The 17,630-nt window shown below is 36.0% G+C and overlaps 1 protein-coding gene across 2 annotated transcripts in view; it reads left to right on the forward strand.

Moving 5' to 3' along the window:
* LOC130666774 (single-minded homolog 2) overlaps positions 1–5,632 on the forward strand; it is a 96,073-nt gene extending 90,441 nt beyond the window's left edge. For both annotated transcript variants that reach the window (XM_057468034.1, XM_057468032.1), the window contains exons 7-8: positions 3,361–3,861; positions 3,931–5,632. In XM_057468034.1, the coding sequence (XP_057324017.1) occupies positions 3,361–3,861; positions 3,931–4,871 (1,442 nt within the window). In that variant the 3' untranslated portion in view covers positions 4,872–5,632. The remainder of the gene's footprint in view (positions 1–3,360; positions 3,862–3,930) is intronic.
* Positions 5,633–17,630: the final 11,998 nt, after the last annotated feature.

Genomic DNA, 17,630 nt, shown 5'->3' on the forward strand with positions numbered 1-17,630 from the left:
CAATCAGGTTGATTTTCAAGTCATACTTATCTACTATGTTTTGCGTGAGCGAGTACCAGTTTCTTTCCGAAATATTGCGAAGAGAGTGGTGCAATGACTTGAGTTACCCCAAACATCTTTTGAAGTACCGGTGACTAGGAATTTTCTCTATTTTAGACCAAAGGTCAAAGATCCTTTTGACCACACTAGTTTCCAATGAGGTGGTTACAGTTTCAATTCTCAGGGAGTAGCCTAGTGTGCCACGAGAAAGAGTTAACAGTCCTTTTAGGAATGTTCTGAGGACTTTGCCCACTTCATCTAGGAAACGATGTCCCCATACACTCGAACTATAAAGCAACGCTGATGCCACAATCGCATTAAATTAGATAATTCTTTGGTTTCAGTTGGTCATTTTTGTTGCGATCATTATGCTTCACACTGACCTCAATGCCACTCTTGCTCTTGTGGCAAAATAGACCGACGCCTCGTTAAGCAGTCTGGATATGGTGAATGGTACTCCTAAGCAAATTAAGTAGTTTACAAATTCGAGCTTCTGGCCTTTGTATTTTGTACTTCTTTGGGATTTACCACGACCTCCTTTCTGGAAATGTATCAGCTGGGTTTTTTTAGTAATAACTACTAATTTATTCATCTCACAGTATTCCTCGAGGGTGTCCAATTTATTCTGTAAATCAATTGCATTTTTTTCCAGGATAGTCTTATCGTCAGCAAATAATAGTAGCTCCATCCATTTCTCGATGTTAAAGTATCCTTTGTCGATGAAGAATTGCGTGGCGTCGTGGAGGAGTATAATGAATAAGATTGGGCAGAGTGGATCCCCTTCTAAGACACCTACCGTCACGTTGATGTCATTGCATTTCCTGATGTGGTCGAGTTTTATTTTGAATCTTGCTTCTTTGTAGTAGTCTTAGAGAATCGTGATAAGTAGTACACTGATTCCGGCCTTGTACAGCTTTTGCCAGAGGATTATATGTGTGATAGAGTCAAAGGCTCTTTTATAGTCGATGTAAGCTGCGTAAAGTACTCTTCTAGGTTCGCATAGTGCCAGGTTGATTTTTGAGGCTAAAAAAAAAATGTTGTCTTCACAAGATCTGCCAACACGGAAGCCCGCTTGACATTCGGATAGGATGTTAACTAAGTTGCTAGAACCGTTGTGAAGATTTTCGAGATACAGCTAGGGCAATACCCCTGTAGTTTTACGGGTCTTGGTCATCTTCTTTTTCATGAAATAGTACTACCTCCAATTGTGCCCACGCATCAGGGATTTCTCCTCTTTTTAGTATCTTGTTGAATAGTTTCACGAGGTGGTATACCTTGTTTTCCGAAAGGTTTTTGTAAAATCCATTGCCTATTCCGTCGGGACCTGGGCTTTCGTTAACTTTAGTTGATCTGACTGCTCTACGTACATCGTCGAATGAAATTTTGGCGTCTAGCGATGGATACCTGCTATCTAAAAGGGAAACTTCGGTGGCAGTAGCAATTGGGTAGAGATCGGCGTAGAATTGTTCCCATCAACCAGTCTCCAAAATGTTCTCATGTCTCTGGCACCACTGAGCTCATTCTGAATAGTTTCTAAGTGTTCTTTTTTCGTGGTTCTAACTAGTTTAACAAAATTGGCTTTGGCTAGAGTGAATTCTCGCTTTTTCACGTCGCAGCTGTCTTTCTGGTATGCTCTATACAATTTATGAATCAGTTTCTTACCCTCTTTGCATTACCGGTCGAACCATGGGCTATCCTGTCTCTCGTTCTTTCTCGGTTGTATTTGATGCTCCATTCCTAGCTTTTTGGCTGTGTCGGTGACAGTCCGTGATAGTTTTTGGCTCATTTCTTCGATAGTGCAGTCGTCTGATGAGCTGCACGGTAGCGATCGTAGTTCTGTTCTGTAGTCGTCAAACTTCTTGTCATCCCAAATATATTGAAGTGTCGCTGTAGTACACTGGCACACAAAAAAAAATTGTCTGTACACCGGGCGCCACCTATCTACGGGCATGTTTTTCGACCTGCTGAATACGAATTTCAAGTCAGTTGAGGCCGCCCAGCCTTCAATTTCGAGTAAATTGCAAAAAACCCCAAAATATAGCGAAAATTCCATGTTTTGGCAAGAAAAAAAATTTTGAGATCTAAAGCAAGCATAATTTTCATGTATTTTGATCTGTTAAATACTAATTTCGATCGTATTTTAATCATAAACCGTTTTAAATCTAAAAAAATTGTAAAAAATCATCAAAAATTGATCGAATTTTCGCTATATTTTGGGTTTTTTTTGCAATTCACTCGAAATTGAAGGCTGGGCGGCCTAAACTGACTTGAAATTCTTATTCAGCGGCTCGAAAAACATGCCCGTAGATAGGTGGTGCCCGATGTATAGATAATTTTTTTCTTTGTGTGCCGGTGTTATTATTGTTGTCCTGGTCGGTGAGATTCGGATTAATTTGTTTTAGCGTGACCTTTATTAGTAAGTGATCTGATAACCACAAGTTGACAACTTCGAAATCTCCAAGGCTTAGACGGCTGTTAGCGTCACGCCAAATGAAGTCAGTTATCGTTTGGCTCACGCCACTGAAATAGGTTAATTCCCCTGTTGTGTGTGATTTTGACCTGCCGTTTCGAACCACCGATGCGGCTGCTTCAAGTGCTATAAATAAGTACATAACATACAAAAAATAGATTTCACAAAATTTTATACAATTTTGAGGATTTTGCAAAATTTTATAAGACTTCACAAAATCTTATGCATTTTATAAATTTTGTGAAAACACATTAAGTTTTGTGAAATTCCATGAAATTCTACGAAAATGCAATAATTTTCATAAAATCATTTCCTTTCATACTGGATAAAGATATGAGTTCCTATAAAAATTGATCGGCAAAGAAAAAAATTTCTATTTTCATACTGAAAATTAATCAGAAATTATATTTCTAGTTGGTTATAAAAATCGTAAAATTTGATCAAACTGGATCTGCTATACCGTGAATATCTTTAAAAAGTTTAGTCGAGCCAGATTTTGTCAGTTTGAATTTTATCTGATTGACATAACTAGGTCTGATCATTTTTGGCGATACGATGTGAATGAACACATATTGTAATACTCGTTACTATTTACACCGTTTCTATTCGTCACGTAAGAAAAAAAATCATCTACTTATGTTTTTTTGATACTGTTGAAAGGCAGTTTGTTGTCCGTTCATTATTAACGAAATATGTTTTTTGTTTGATTCAATCTGAAGGCTTTAGTTCAATCCTACTGTTCTATCGTTTGCAATTATATATTTGTTGATAATCTGTCATAAGTGACTATTTCTCAGTCCATAAGTACTTAACTCTCATTTATTAATGATTTTTTTTTATTTTTCTTACAGTGCTGATGAAAACACAAGTTACCACCAAATACTATCGATTTTTAACTAAATGTGGAGGATGGGTTTGGATGCAGTCGTATGTGACAATTGTAAATAATTCAAGAAGTTCTCGACCCCAGTGTATCGTATCAGTAAACTACGTTTTATCGGATAAAGAAGCATCGCATTTGATTCTAAATTCAGATCAAAAAATGAATAATGTTCCTGAAAATCAACTGAACGTTCCGAAATCTTCTAATAATTCTATTTCTTGTGAAACGAATGAACATTGTAGTCCAAGTTCTTCCTATTCATCTCGAACAAATGACCTTCAAGATGACTACGTTGATACAACTTATTCGATTTCTTCTGATTACATGCCTACAGCCCACATTAATCCTTCTCAGTATCAATTATCTACTTATACACCACCAATATTATCAGTTGCTACCCCACCCAGTGTCAATATTCATGAAGATTCATCGACTTACTGTCCACTAGATCTTTTTTATCAATATGTTGGTAAGAATAACGTTTATTGAAAAATAATTATAACAACATTATAATGATATGTTTTCTTCATTATATTAGGAGTTACTCCTGATTCATTGTCGTCCACATCTATGCAGCAGCAACATTTGTTACTTCATGGTAACAATGTTCAGCTTTCTCAACAAAATAAATCAGAGATTCAGCAGAAAAAATCATCATTTTCTTCTCTATCGAATTCGTGCGCTAGTTATAATAATTCTGGATCTCATCCATCAAACTCAACAACAAATCATTCTGCTATATCATCGTATTCAGTAATTCATCATCATCAACAACAAAGCACACCTCATAATCAACATCATCGACGGAATCAACCCCATTCTCATCACCAGCAACAAGAACTAGATTCTAATCAGCATTCTCATCATCGGCAACCACAATCTTTACATAACGAATCTACAAGAAATTATGAAGAAACTGGATGTGATTCTTTTCAAAACTGTGCCTTTAGTAATAGTCCCTTGTTTGTTAACGGAACGGTTCCAACTATGAATCATGAAAATTTTCCATCTGTAACTACGAACCATCATAATCACGATTTGTCAAGTCCAATTTACACAAGTGTTATTGTCGACTCACATCAATACAGCCCTAATAATGGCCTCAATGTAACAAGTATAAATGAACATCAACGAATAACTCAAACGAAAAGTAAAACTCCTCCAACGACAAACTTATCTACTACGATAAAAGCATCACCTCCAACTCCAGTCATTACCTCAACGGTATCGACGTCACCATCAGCATCGGAGGCTGAATCAAGATCACCAGTACTGCCTGCTACAATGATAAAGTCACCAAATTCTTCTACAAATGTTGCCAAAAGTAAACAGCCAGTTGAATTGATTCATAAATCATTTGACCCGGAAAATAAAAATAACTTCCCCATTTTAGATAAATGTGATGAAAAAACGAATTATGTACATGATCGATCAAATTTGACTAAATATTCATTTATAACAGGATTTTCTAGATCATGAAAATTTTATAATCAATCTTAGATGACACAAAACGCTCATGCTGGTTTTGAGTACAAATTTGCAAATTATTTATGACTCTATTTGTTTTTATTAAAATATGGAAAGATATAGACCATATTGAAAAATATTTTATAGACTGGTGTATTTAATGTAGATGATAGATAAGAGAAAGCTTGTTTCTCATCAATAAATTTAAAAATTATGTACTCTCACGTATTATAAATTGATAAACTATACTGGACAAAATATTAATGAGCGTTATTCTTATGATTATGTTATGTCAGGAATTGACATAAATTAATGTTTTTGTGGGTGTTTGGCCCAAGCTGAAGCCTATAGACCGGGAACCCCAGAGATCTTTTATTAAGGAGGATAGGTTTATTTTTTTTATTAATAAAACGTTGTTTAAATTTCAATTTTTAACTATATTATTAACTCGATTACAAAAATGTTGAGGTTTAGAGATTATGCTTCTAATTACAACGTTGGAATTACCTCCTAATTCAAATAAATTTCAATTATAACCCAAAGACAGGTGGCTAGTCAGCTGACTCTGATTTACAACAAAAATTATGAAAATAAATTATTAGGTGGCTAGTCAGCCGACTCTAATTTGCAAGATTCAAAATTATATTTACTATTTTAATTTTAAATTACATATGCTCGAATTATAATTTTGTAATCCTGATATAACTAACTGAACATTTCAAACTTTCATTTAACATTTTACTTTTAAACTACACGTGTTCGAATTTTTATTTTATAATTCTGATGTAATTAATTGAATATTTCAAACTTTCATTTAACATTGTAACTTTTAGCTACACGTGTTCGAATTTTATTTTGTGATTCTGATATAATTAACTGAACATTTCAAACTTTCATTTAATATTTTGATTTTACACTACCCGTGTTCGAATTTTAATTTTGTAATTCTGATATAATTAACTGAACATTTCAAACTTTCATTTAACATTTTAATTTTTAAACTGAACATTTTGAATTTATTTAATATTTTAATTGTACCTGGTTTCTCTGTGCGAATACATGACGTAGTACTTATACTCATTGAACTAACTTTTTTCCTTTTTTTTTCTTCATTGTATAAAAAAAAACTTGTTCACACTTTGATGATTGCAGCCAGAAGAGAGCGCGAGTTTCCCCTTGTTTCTGGGGCCCAAAATTTTCTTATCGGCCCCTCCATATTTTTCATTTTGGTCGGCGCACGCATTATTCTCTCCACTAAGGTTTCTCTTAGCAGGTATTTTGCTGTTCGCGTGGCTCATTGTATGTTAAAAAATTTTATGAATAAAAAAAAATTATTTTGGAAATTATAAAAATTAATCGGACGTAACAATTAGATCAGGACCGAGATTTTTTGGTAAGTATAAAATTTATGATTCAATCAATCACAGTAATGAATTTATTATATCGTCATTAGCATACCCATCCTTAAAAACATTATCTTAAACAATATTTGAAGAAGATGGATTCTATAAATATACTTGTAGCAGATTTCTTGCTTAAAATTCTTCTCGAAGACTTAGGAATGTAAGAATTGAGTTGCGACAGAATCGCTTAAGATATCGGGTTTCTTTTTTGAATGTATCATAAAAATGGCGTCGATAAGCTAAGCACGTGTTTTGCTCTGGGAAATTATTCACGATTTCTCTAATTAATTGCAAATACATATATTACTACGAATCGTTGAAATTTCTGTTTATATCATTTTTTATTTTTTTCTTCACATACTCAGTGTTAATTTTTTTAAATGACCGCAGTTTCTATCATTAGTTCGAAGTTTATAACCATGGCCCCGACACGTCACACATGTGGTATATGTTTAACCTCAATCGGAGAAAACGGATCTAGCGTTTTGTGTATAGATTGCAACAAGTGGATCCATGCTAAATGCTCTGGGCTCAATAAAACGGAGTTTAACAAACTAGCTATTGATGTTAAAAATAATCAGTGCATATGGAAATGAAGTAAATGTATAAGTGAGGTTAGCATTGTGATTGGTGAGGACTTAGAAGAGCAGTTTGGTAGTGATTTACCCGAAAGTCTTAACAACGTGCTCGAAAAATGTTGCGAAAAGTATTTTGCGCCTTTTAAGAAGGATATTGAGGATAGCTTGGCAAATATCAGGTCTGAGCTCAACAACATCTCAAGAAGCGTGGCCAAGAAACACATCCAACTTGAAGAACGTATATCTCGTGTTGAAAACAAGATGAATACACTCGGGGGTGACTTACCTAACACCAATGATTTTTTGTCCGAGTTCAATGAACGTACAAAAAGAGCCAAGAAAGTCGTCGCACTGAATGTGCTTGAATCCAAAAAACCATCTGGTCCTGAACGATTAGAAGATAACAGGAAAGCCGTCAAAGCCGTTGTTCCCGATCAAGTAAAACCTTCAGTTCCTAATCTAAAAATTAGAAGACTCGGTCGTACTTCCACCAATGGTAAACCTCGTCCACTACTCATTGATCGAAACTCCGAAGAAGATGCTAAAATACTGCTGAAAACTAAGACTGACAATTCCAACATACATTTCAAACCGGATCTAACTCCAGCACAGATGTCTTATCTTAAAACTGTTCGATCTGAGCTACAGACGCTCATCAGTAATTGCGACACAAACAAAACCATTAAATATATGAGTGGTATCTCGAGGATAGTCGAAAAAACTCCCTTTTGCCCACGCCAAGGAACGCAGTGAGTCGTTACGAAATCTTCTAATTTATTATCAAAACACCAGGGGTTTGCGTACTAAGCTAAACAAGTTCCTTGTTGCCTCAGCTGACTCGCAGGCTGACGTCATTTGCGTCAGTGAGTGTCTTAACACTTTTATAACCGATGGTGTAATTGTCGATAACATATACCTAATTTATAGAAAAGATAGAGACCGCTCAACTAGTATACATGAACGTGGAGGTGGAGTCTTCATAGCCGTCAAGCGGAACATTCAGGCGGAGCCAGTCGCAATGAACTACACCAACCTGGAGCAAATTTTCGTCGGAATTGGAAACCACAACAAAGATTTGATCATTGGCTGCGTCTATATCCCACCATCGTCGTCCCCAGAGCTTTACCAATGTCACCTGGACACTGTGGCCTTTCTCTAGGATAAGTACCTGAACTCTAAACTATTAGTACTTGGTGACTATAATCTACCTAGTAGTGTTCCCTCTGAGGCCAGCTCTAAACTCGTCTATGACAACTTATATCTATCAGGATGCTTTCAAGTTAACCACATCTTCAATTGCTGCAATCGGATCCTAGATCTGTGATTTACCAACGCAGACGTTCAGGCGAACCTTGCTACACCTCTCGTTGATATTTACAACTACCATCCAGCGATTAATATATACATCGAATTCCAAAGAACACAAATTTTTAGCCTATGCTCAATAGTAATTAGATAGAATACTAAATTTAAGGAAAAATAGTCATGAAGTAGGATTAAGTCATAAGTATAAGAAATAGTAATAATACAAATAGCAATAGTAACTAGAGTAAGTATTCATTTTCACAGCACTATTAAAAATCACAGGTGCCTTCCGTACTGGTTCACTGGGTCACACCACTCCATCATCACAAAGTTCTTATCGTATTTTTCGTGACACCGACACCGACGCAGTATATGAGTACCTTCACATCAATTACCTAGCAAATATATGGCAAGTTAACGACATTTCGTTCTTTTACAAGGTAATCAACGGGTACATTGACTCCCCAGCAATGCTTGCACAGTTTAAATTTATCTGCCCCAAAACGGGCCTATGACATAGCCGGCTACTAAATACTACAAAATTCTCCAAAAACTATGTCCGTTTTGGGCCTATCAACAGAATATCTAACACGGCCAATGCTATCTGCTCGGATGTGAACTTCTTTGGTTGTCCCTACCCATCCTTCAGAACGTCTGTCAAAAAGCTGGTACTGGAATACAACGGCTAACCACAAACCCCTCCACGTGCAATCTTTTTATCTTTTTATCTGTCTGTTTTTATTATCATAGTGTGGCTATATTACAATCCATCGCTTAAAGCGTTATTTCGCCTGTTATTCCCTTTTCATATTATATGTAAATTGTTATTGTATATTGCCGATTGGCGTTAAATAAATAAATTTAGGGGAGGGTGGGGCAAGAAGGTCTTCCTGAAAATTCAATTAAAAAAAATTTATTCGTTAAATGTAGGGGAGAGTAGGACTTCTTGGCTCTGATTGATTTGAAATTTTAGAATCATATTCTTGAAATGTTAAACTATAAGAAAAGACAAAAAACATCGATATTTCAAAAGTGCGAAAAGCTATTCGCCCCTTAAATGTTGTAATTATCGTTTCTACCCACAATTTTTTTTTTTTTTCAGGGGAAAGTGTGTTGATAGCCCCATTAGTAGTGATCACACGTGTAATTCTTGTGATTTAAGTGGGATTATTAGCAGTGTTAGAATCAGAAGAAGCTATACTATTTTTATTAAACAAGTTGTAGCAGTAAGAGTACCATCGGAGAAAGAAACTATTTGAGTACTGGGTTATTTATTTTTATATTTGCTAGCGGTAATAAAACTATTAGACCTATTAGAAAAAGTAGTGGTAGTGAGAAATGTAACAACAGCAACTTCTCCCTATACTCTATGTAAAAGGCTTTCTCCACTTTTTACCGTGCGTCAACGTTTGGACGTGTGTCAACGTAAAAACAAGTCATGTGACAGTGGCACTATGACGTACAATGTCAGAGAGCAACGAGACAGAGACAAACGGAAACCGCAAGGGTGAGGACGACGAAGACAATTCACATTGTCTTAATATATGTTGGAATAGTCGTAGGAGTATCATGTGGAGTAAAAAAAATCACGGTGTTAGGAATTGTAATAAAAGAATTTGAAGCGGTCTTTGAACCAGGAGTAGCAAGACGATCATTTGAAGTAACCAAAATTTTAGTATTCTGTAAGTGCTGCGATCCTATTGGTGACCTCTTTTAAATTTTAGGGCGTCTATAGTGTTTTTCTTTCGTCAATAATGACTTTCCTTAAACAAAAAAATGATTTATTATTATTATCAACAACTTGTTGATGTTCATTCGATTTACTTCTTTATGATAATGAATCTGTCTCCAAGTTTCCCTCATGGTCTCTATCAGCGAGGACTACAGTGCTTGGAATCGAAAAATCAGAATAATTATCTTGTTCCATTAATATGAACTGGTCATCTATATTTTTATTTTATCTCGCATTAATCTCAGTAAATTTAAATTTTTAGATTTAGTTTTCTCACTTAGCAGTATAAAAGTTCATATTGCACTTAAAACGATCTATGTCGCATCGTTTTTTATTCGGAATCTTCCCTCGTGGAAATTTTCTTCTGAAATAACTGGAAATAATAGATAAAAATTAAAGATTATAGTTATGAAATAATTATTTTTCTTTGTAGCTCTGAAAAAGTCTTACAAAGTCGGAAAAACTTTGCACAAGTCTTAAGAAGTCAAATTCTATAGGAAAATTGGTAGTCAAAAAGAGTTATTCAGATTCAATGAAACTTCTAAAATAGAACTTTCAAGGGTTTAGTTGGATTCTGGCTTCTCAACTAATGAGACGGAATATTTGTAAATTGTCAGGTTGACGTCGTTGGGGTGTGGATAGACCTCAGGTGCGTCAGCTGTCAGCTGTTGATTTTCTTTAATTTTATGGTATAAATTTTACGGACTTACCATGATGGAGCTTATGGGCCCCATAATTCGGCCCAAATAATTCTCTTTTTAGTAACTTTTCCGCCTGCGCAGGTGCATGGTCATCTCTGCCGGTAGCCTTGAAGTGGGCTTCAAAATAATACCCGTACCAAGGGTCGTGAAATGGGATGGTTCTCGCTGGCTCACGTTAACCGTTTGCAGCGTCGTTCCACCGCGGATACCCGTCCAAAACGTGGATTAACCGTGCGGTTAATGGTGGTTGTTGGACACTTCACTCAACTCAGAGACCGCGATACCCGACTTTAACTCGTTTCGAATAACCAACGTCACCGGATCGAGGAGGACTTCCTTGGCAACGATCTCAAAGCGGGGACGTTGGTGAATTAAGCGACCGAGATCCTCGCGGATCGTTCTAATATAGCTGCCTAATTGGGCCTTTTCGCCCCCTCATTTTTTTTTCGGCGTAAGCTCGAGATGAGGCTTAGGGATCACCTGTACAGCCGGTAACAGCGCTCAGGTAGATCACCGGTGTCAGTGTTTCTCAAGGTAAAGATGGTTTATAATGATAACGACTTCATATGTAGTAGTGACAGCGTAATTGCTTAAAAACGAATGAAGAGGCAGGACCAAGTCAATGTATATGAGGCATTCCATACCTAACCGGCCACTTTTCGAGGTCACCCCCTCCGATATTTCTGAAAAATTTATATGTTTTAGAGGCTGATAAAAAACGCTCTAATTTTTTCAAATTTTTTTGACTACTCGCTTCCAAGATACCGATTTTTTTAAAAATACGAGGTTTTTTTTTGAAATGGTTATAACCTCGCGAAAAATACACCAATCGGATCGTTTTTTCTTTTAAAATCTTTGTTTTTAAATGTTTCTTCGAGAAAAAAATGCGTTTTTATTCTTAATCAATTCCTTCATTGTTTATTTTGAGTTATAAGCAAAAGAAACGTTTTTTCGAAATGTATGCCCCCTTCGATTTTTTTGAAAAAATTCTCAAATCAACTTGGATGAATTTAGAAAATTTTGAGACCAATCCGATCGTGTGCAAACAATTCGTTCTATTTTTTTTCTTAATTCAAAAAAATTTTTTTTTCCCTAAATATTATTTTTCGACTTAATTTGACCAATAAACATTCTCAGATCAGTCTATTTAGATGCTATGATTTTTTTTTTAAATACTGTGCCGTTTGGAGTAAACTATTTTTTAAAGTTTTTCTACTCGTTCAATATATGAATTTTTAAAATCAACTAAAAACTACTTACGATTTATCTCCATGGCCTAGGAGAGGTGGTACATGGCCTTATTGGGACGATAGCCAATAAGGAAACAAAAACACTGAGGAAAAGATAGTTAATGGAATCGATCCGCATTTGAACCCCGAAGTAATAAACGAAATTTATTTTTTTGGACAATTAAACAATCATTGAATTTTAAATTCAGTTGAATTTGAGTATTGTTTTACAAGTAAACTTCCATCGTCATTTGGTATCACAAAATTAAGTTAAATAGAACAGCAACTACAAAAAGAACTCGAAAACTTTATTGTGTGATACCAAATGACGATGGAAGTTTACTTGTAAAACAATACTCAAATTCAACTGAATTTAAAATTCAAAAATTGTTTAAGCGTAAAAAAAAATGAACTTCGTTTATTACTTTGGGGTATAAATGCGGATCAATTTCATTTACTATCTTTTACTGGGTTTTTTTTGTTCCTTATTGGCTATCGTCCCAATAAGGCCACGTATCACCTCTCCGAGGTCATAAAGATAACGCATAAGTAGTTTTTAGTTGATTTTTAAAATTCATTTATTAAATGAGTAGAAAAACTTCATAAACTAGTATACTCCGAACGGCACAGTGCTTAAAAAAAATCATAGCATCTAAATAGACCGATCTGAGAATGTTTATTGGTCAAATTAAGTCGAAAAATAATATTTAGGGAAAGAAAATTTCTTCGAATTAAGAAAAAAATAGAACGAATCGTTTGCCCACGATCGGATTGGTCTCGAAATTTTCTAAATTCATCCAAGTTTTTTTGAGAATTTTTTCAAAAAAATGGAAGGGGGCATACATTTCGGAAAAACGTTTTTTTTTGCTTAATACTCAAAATAAACAATGAAGGAATTGATTAAGAATGAAACCGTATTTTTTTCTTGAAAGAACATTCAAAAACGAAGATTTTGAAGAAAAAAACGATCCGATTGGTGTTTTTTTCGCGAAGTAATAACCGTTTCAAAAAACCCTCGTATTTTAAAAAAAATCGGTATCTCGGAAACGAGTAGTCAAAAAAATTTAAAAAAATTCATGGAAGCGTTTTTTATCGGCTTCCAAAACATATAAATTTTTCAAAAATATCGGAGGAGGTGACCTCAAAGAGTGGTCGATTTGATATGGAATGCCCCATATTGTAATCAGAGCTCTTGACTTTCTTAGATCTCGCGATCAACTGACTTGAAGCTGTTCTTTGTTGTTATTATACATTCATCGAAACATTAACGTTGCATCTTAGGTTTCCTATGAGAGAATCGTCGTGGCCCGGGTCTCATGCATCGCCATCTGTTTAGAGTACCCGCGAGCCAAGGCGATCCTCTCATCGCAAGAGATTTCCGCTACATTGTTGGCAGTGAAAAGAAATAATTTTGCCAACTGTTAAAGCAAGAAGCTTTAATTAAAATTAAATAAAATTTTATAAATTTTTTTTTTTTGAAGTCTCGAATTATTTATTTGCTACGATAGACGAATAAACGGTTCGACACTTCTTTGAATCATAAATAAATAATAAATTAATAAATCGTTACTTTGTTGGCAATATCATTTCTATTCACCGCCAACAATGTAACGGAAATCTCTTGCGATAAGAGAGTCACCGTGGCTCGCGGATAGTCTAAACAGACGACGCATGAAACCCGGGCCACGACGATTTTTCCATAGGAAACCTGAGATGCAACGTTAACACTTTGATAAATGTACTTAGACGAAGAGCAGCAGAATCAGTTCAGTTGATCGCGAGACCTAAAAGAGCACGGAACTCCGTACTTATTAACTGACTGATTCTTTTGTCTCCAGGTTCAGAGGAATAAAACCTAAAATTTCACCTGAATACAAATCTTTTGTCTAAGAACCATAAACGAACGGGTGCTTACTAGCTGTTCCGCACTTTCTTTGCTCAGAGCGCTAATCAGCAGTTTGAGCTCCTTCACCACCTATCACATCACCCTTTATGCTTCGAGGCCGATGAAGCAGGAAGTCAGGATGTGCAGTACAACTCAGTCGCAGGATTCTAGGCGTTATCGCAGACCTTACCCAAGGTCGTCCGAGAATTAAGTTTTTGTTGAGCTTCCGAGCTCGTGTGTTGTTGAGCCGTCGAGCTCATGTGTTGTTGAGCCGTCGAGCTCTTGTGTTGTTGAGCTTTCGAGCTCTGGTGGTTTGATCCAGTGAACACATGACGTTAATTTGACGTCATAAGTAGATCATAGAAATGTCACGGCGTCTTATGTAAATTAGATGTCAATCTGACGTTCTGCATGACTTTAGTATGATGTAAAAACTTGTGACATCACATTGATGTAAGCATGACTCTTGTATGACGTCACAGTTATGACTTATGTTTTACGTACACTTGACATAAAATGTATATCACATTGTTTCGTAGTAATGAAGTCACTATCGTATATCATAATGACGTTATTTTGAAATCATAATTTCATGTCTGTAGCAAAGTCACGGTTAAACTTAGTATGGATGTCACTCTTAAATCATCTCTCTTTACATCAGTGGCAAGTCAGTATTTTACACAGTACTGGTGTAATTTTCGAATCATAGTTTTTTATTATCTATTTATTAAAATAAAACGATCATAGAAAGAGTTTTCAAAAATGTGTAAATAACAACTAAACGTCAAGCATTTTCGGGGCCAAAGTAATCAATGGACTCGATAATAGATTATTCAAACGCTTTAGATTAAATCATCAGCGTGAGCATAAAAAAATGAACTTCATTTTTTTAAATGATATACCGAAGATATCATTTAGGATGATAAAGAAAATGTTAGTGTCACGTCCGGGGTGGGTATTTTAATACTTAAATTAGATAATTCGCGGTTATCGATGCACAATAAAGAAATCAAAGAAAATAGCGGGCTACCTTGTTCCCATTTAATTAATACGCGTCAATTTAGACGTTAAAAATATATTAAAGCAACGTACTCAGTATCGAGGGTGGTTGCATACATGTGTCGTAACTTGCGCTTATTATGATTAGTATTTTATTTGCCTACCTTGATGGACGTGATTAGTTTGATAGTAATTCGCCGAGCGGATGCGAATTCTATCGGGTTCCCAATTTATTTACCCTGTGTGGCTATTAGGGTATTAGGAATGAAAGAGAGGTGGGCTGCCGGATAGACCTCGAGAAGTCTTATTCTCTACGATTTGGGAAAGTGAAAGGTTTTGTGGAAATAATGAAACTTGTTTTAGAGAAAGAGAAGAATATATCCTGTTACCAGTGTGTTTACAATGCTTATTAATTCCTGTTACAATCTAGTGTTAGTAATGCGGTAGGTTTTTAAGTAGTGCGTTTGCTTACCCCTTTTGGGTGTGACCCGTGAATCTTCTAGTTACTTGCAATGAACAAGTCTATTCGCGACTCGAATCAGATTCGGAACGTACTTACAAGTTGAGCGTAATTCCTTTTAGCGAATCGACTCCCGCACCGTGTGCGGAAATACTACTCACACGGAGCGTTAATTCGCCACAGAGTCCAAATGGGGTACAGATCAGTGTTTTGATCACCGAAGAACGTACTCACAAGTTGAGCGTAATTCTTTTATTAGCGAATCAATTGCAGGGTACTCACAAGTTGAGCGTTGCTGCTGCCACCATGGGGCTCAATTCGCTTGGTGAATCAACTTCTCTGTGCCAATTAGACCTGGATGATGGTATTATTCGAGCGTAGAAAAGATTTGCTTGCTCTACTGAGTTCAGTCTTTACTTCGTTACAACTGAGAGCGACTGACTGCCTTTGGAAGATTCTCGGGGGTTTATATACAGATTTTTAGGGGTCTACTGCGCACCCTGAGTCTCTGGAAGGGATGTTTTAGAAGGTAAAGTGAATGTATGGCACCAAATGGGGTAGGTTACCCTTGGACATTCACTTCGTGACGCCACCAGATCTCTCTAATGCTTTCACCATAAGTGGGACATCCGAGAAATCTGGGTCCCAGGGTTGTTTTTCGTTAGAGATCTCAGTGTTGCGACATCAAACACCCAATGATTTTAATATTTACGTAGCAAACGTCACATTAGCACAGTTTGAACTCTTTTAATATTAAGATTATAAAGCTTAGTATCGCCATTGTTTAATCGATTTAATTTTATACGATTTTGTGGAATTATTCAAAATTCCACAAAATTTTGTATAATTTAAGAAGATTTTGTAAATTTCACATCACAACAAAAAAAACAAATACAAAATTTGATGGAACTTTACAAAATTTTATATAATCATCATTGAGGCTGACAAATATCGTTTTTATGAAATTTCATATAAATTCATGGAGTTCTTTAAAATTTTGTAAAAATCCATGACCAAAACTAATGAACTCCGTCTCTTCCGGCATTTCACTTTAAATACATCAATTAAGCACTAGACTTGAACTTTCGTGATGTGAACCAGTGAGCAACGTTCAGGACTGCCAGCCAAGAGGAGCCGTGTTTGAACCCAGCAGACGCCCAGGATTTTTTCATCATTGAATGTTATCAAATCATGTTTCTGAATTTGTAATGTGCTCACGCGGTAATAATCAAACCAAAAATTCGGTATTTCATTTTTTTTTTTTTTTAATATTTTTTCCGGATTGATAATTTTGACATCACCCATATGTCATATCGACATCATAAAATGTCACACAGACATCACATTGACGTCATATTCACGTCATTAGTTTTACGTCATAATCTTACGTAAAAAAGTGTGAAATAACGACTCAAACCTGACTCATTCATGACTCATCTCTTACGTAAATGATGACATAGCTTAACGTCACTCTGACGTCAAATTTACGTAAATGTGTTTACTGGGGGTCGACCAATTAAAGTTGTTTTCCTCTATGAAGGAACCGGGTCTTTGGGGCTCGTCTTGTTCACGCTGAAAGGAGGCATCAAAGGGATTATTTGGGGCGAGTTATGAGGCCCATAATCGTCATCATGGCAAGTCAATAAAACTACTTTGCATAAAATAAGAGAAGGTCAACAGCTGACGCACCTGGGGTCAATTGTGACACCCTAACGCCGTCAACCTGGCCAAATTAAAAATATTCTGTCTGATTAATCGATGAGCCAGAATGTAACACAACAAAGTAGGGATTTATTTATCATTATACGAAGTGTCGATTCATTTATTCGCCCATTGTGGCGAATAAATAATTCGAAACCTCATAAAAAAAAAATTCCTAAAATTTTTATGTAAAGATAATTGAAGTCAGAACGTGACAGGTTTCATATGTAACAGGGATTTTTTAATTAAATTTATTATCTTGTTTGAATTTTTATTCGACTGCGCTCTCGGCCCACGCATTACCGTTGCCCCCACGCCGTCAAATAAATCAATACTGGGACTGTTATTGATTGGTTAAAACCTTTCGGCCGTGTGACAAACGGGTACCATGAGGGGCTCCGAGTCCCACCTGTTATAGGTTGACAATAAATTTTACAAAGAAGTATACGGTACTGACATCGTCCGAGAGTGGGGACTTCGCTGCTTCGTAGCGACTGAGAGTCGCAAGTTGCGACACTCACTGCCTGGTGCTGCTGGTGATCAGTCACTTTTAAAATCAGTTATACATTACACAAGTAGTTATAAGAGTGAATCTTAACATCACCTTGCTGCTTGTGGTGAGACGAAAGACCCCAATTTTATATTAACTTATTGGACATCGTCGTCTTGGTGCGTCTTTATTTGATCCCGAACAAATCATCTTTAAAATAACGTCTTTGAAGCTGTGGCTGCAGTGGAAGCCAGTTTTTCAAATAATTAATGCACTGAGTCTAACGAT

Source organism: Microplitis mediator, chromosome 4 (assembly GCF_029852145.1).
Source record: "Microplitis mediator isolate UGA2020A chromosome 4, iyMicMedi2.1, whole genome shotgun sequence".
NCBI lineage: Eukaryota > Metazoa > Arthropoda > Insecta > Hymenoptera > Braconidae > Microplitis > Microplitis mediator.